General features: G+C 41.2%; 1 protein-coding gene across 1 annotated transcript; it reads right to left on the reverse strand.

Moving 5' to 3' along the window:
- Positions 1-410: 410 nt before the first annotated feature.
- LOC101302234 (uncharacterized mitochondrial protein AtMg00310-like) lies at positions 411-956 on the reverse strand. Its single transcript, XM_004292444.1, has one exon. The coding sequence runs from the start codon at positions 954-956 to the stop codon at positions 411-413; it is 546 nt and encodes a 181-aa protein (XP_004292492.1).
- Positions 957-2,184: the final 1,228 nt, after the last annotated feature.

The raw sequence follows: 2,184 nt of genomic DNA on the forward strand, positions 1-2,184 counted from the left end.
AAACTCTCCTTAGACACACACTCCAAACATAACACCAACCACTCCATCATAGACATTGGGTGAGAAACAACCTGAAGGACAGCATGAAGCTTAGGAAACATCATCACTAAATCCCGAAAATAACAACAATCACGACACACATGCGCAGTACCCTCCTCCTCCTCATTACAGAAGAAACAACCCTGGTTAATAAAGACATGCTTAGATCTCAACGAAACAACTGTCGGAAGAATATCTGAAACGACCTTCCAGATATGCACCTTAATCTTGCTAGGCACCTGTGAAAACCAAACACTCTTCCACAAAGAAACAGAGACCGAGTCTGTCGAGGAAGAAGGTTGAGCATGGCACAGTTGCCTCGCAAGATCATAAGCAGAGCGTGTGGAAAAACGCCCTTTCAGATCATAGTGTCACACTAGTTTATCCGGGCCAGCACGCTGACTCAAAGGAATTGTCAGAATCAGATCAACATCCGCCTGCTCAAAATGTTCCCCAACCAAATCAACATTCCACATTCTATCAACAGAAATAAAATCACTAACCAGCATATTACTACTGCCCCTCTGACTTAGAGGCCGAAAGTCCCGAGGTCTAGGGAGCCAAGGATCCTCCCAAGCCCGCACCGAACACCCGTCACCAATTTGCCAACGAGTCCCATTAACCAACAAATCCCGGGCCTCAAAAATACCACGCCAACAAGCAGATGGCATGGAAGGGTTAGGAGCAGACCAAAAATCAGTATGAGGAAAGTACCTGGCCTTATACAACCTTCCCAGAAGAGAGTCTGGATTTTTAACCAACCACCACCCCTGTTTAGCAAGCAACGCAAGATTATGAGCATACAGATCACGAAAACCCATACCTCCCTCCTCCTTCGGACGACATAGCCTCTCCCACGACATCCAATGAATCTTTCTATCATCCGCTGTTCCACCCCACCAAAACCTAGCACACATTTGATGGAGGGAATTGCAAAAAGTTTTTGGAAGTAGGAAACAGCTCATCGAGTACGAGGGAAGAGCCTGAGCAACAACTCTAATTAAAATATCCTTCCCGGCACTACTAAGAAGTTTACCTTGCCACCCTTCTAATTTCTTGCTCAACTGCTCTTTGATATACCCAAAGTGAGGGATTAGTTAATGTGATTAATAGTGATTGAAATTACGGACTTCAGGTTTGAAGATTTGTTCCAGATGCTTTTGGAGGACTTTTGAGTTTACAAGGGTTAATAAGTCTCAGAAAAAGGGAAGACCGGTAACATTTTGGTTGACATACAAATTATGTACACAGAGAATTGAATTGGTGATCAGCTCGGATCAAGATCTTTTCCTTGGCTAATTAATGTTCTTGGTTATCCTTAACTTTAAATCCTAACCATTGATGAGAAATCCAAGGGCCTCTGACAGGACACATCAGCAAAATGTACATTACATAGAAAATTTCAGGATTTGGTTAACACAATTTTAACTTACATTAAATGTACATTAATTGGATTTGCTTCTTAACATTGAAATTTTCCCCTTTTTCATTTTCACTCCAATAACCCAATCTGACAAAACGAAGAAGGTCATTTCAGGCCAACACAGACCAAACCTAGACCACCTTGTCGAAAAAACAAAAACGTTTCTCTCTATTGCTTTCTCTCTCTAAAACTTTATCTCTCTAAAAACAACTCCATCGCCTTCGATCGAGATATGAAATCGAATTCGTCTAAATCTAAAGCCATGATCTTTCAGTGAACCCCATCTCGATTTCAATCCCGGCTGCGAAAAGCCAATCTGACAAAACTCTTTCACCTTCACCTCCTCAGCCCTCCCAGTCACCTGCACTCCCTTAAACTAAAGAATTATGAAATTCAAAGCATATTTGAATATATCTAATAATCCCTATTATATATATACACCAGATCTAACTCCCCAAATGTGGATTCCAAGAGCAATCTGAAAAATCCTCTGTGGGATTTTGCTTATGCTTGCGTTTGGATATCAAGAATCCTTTTTCTTCTCTGGACGATGATCAAGAAGACCCAATCGATTGAATGATCCCTTAACTCTGTTGATTTTTTTTTGGCGAATAACTGTATTGATCTTGATCCATCGATCATAATTTCATATGAAGAGGAGGGATTTGTTTGGGTAAAGTTTATAATTGGTTGTGGGGTCTCCATTACTCGATCAACTTTGA

The sequence above is a fragment of the Fragaria vesca genome, linkage group LG2, assembly GCF_000184155.1.
Source record: "Fragaria vesca subsp. vesca linkage group LG2, FraVesHawaii_1.0, whole genome shotgun sequence".
NCBI lineage: Eukaryota > Viridiplantae > Streptophyta > Magnoliopsida > Rosales > Rosaceae > Fragaria > Fragaria vesca.

Coding starts and splice junctions, on each gene's coding strand:
- LOC101302234 (XM_004292444.1), bottom strand. CDS start 956: ATGTGTGCTAGGTTTTGGTGGGGTGGAACAGCGGATGATAGAAAGATT.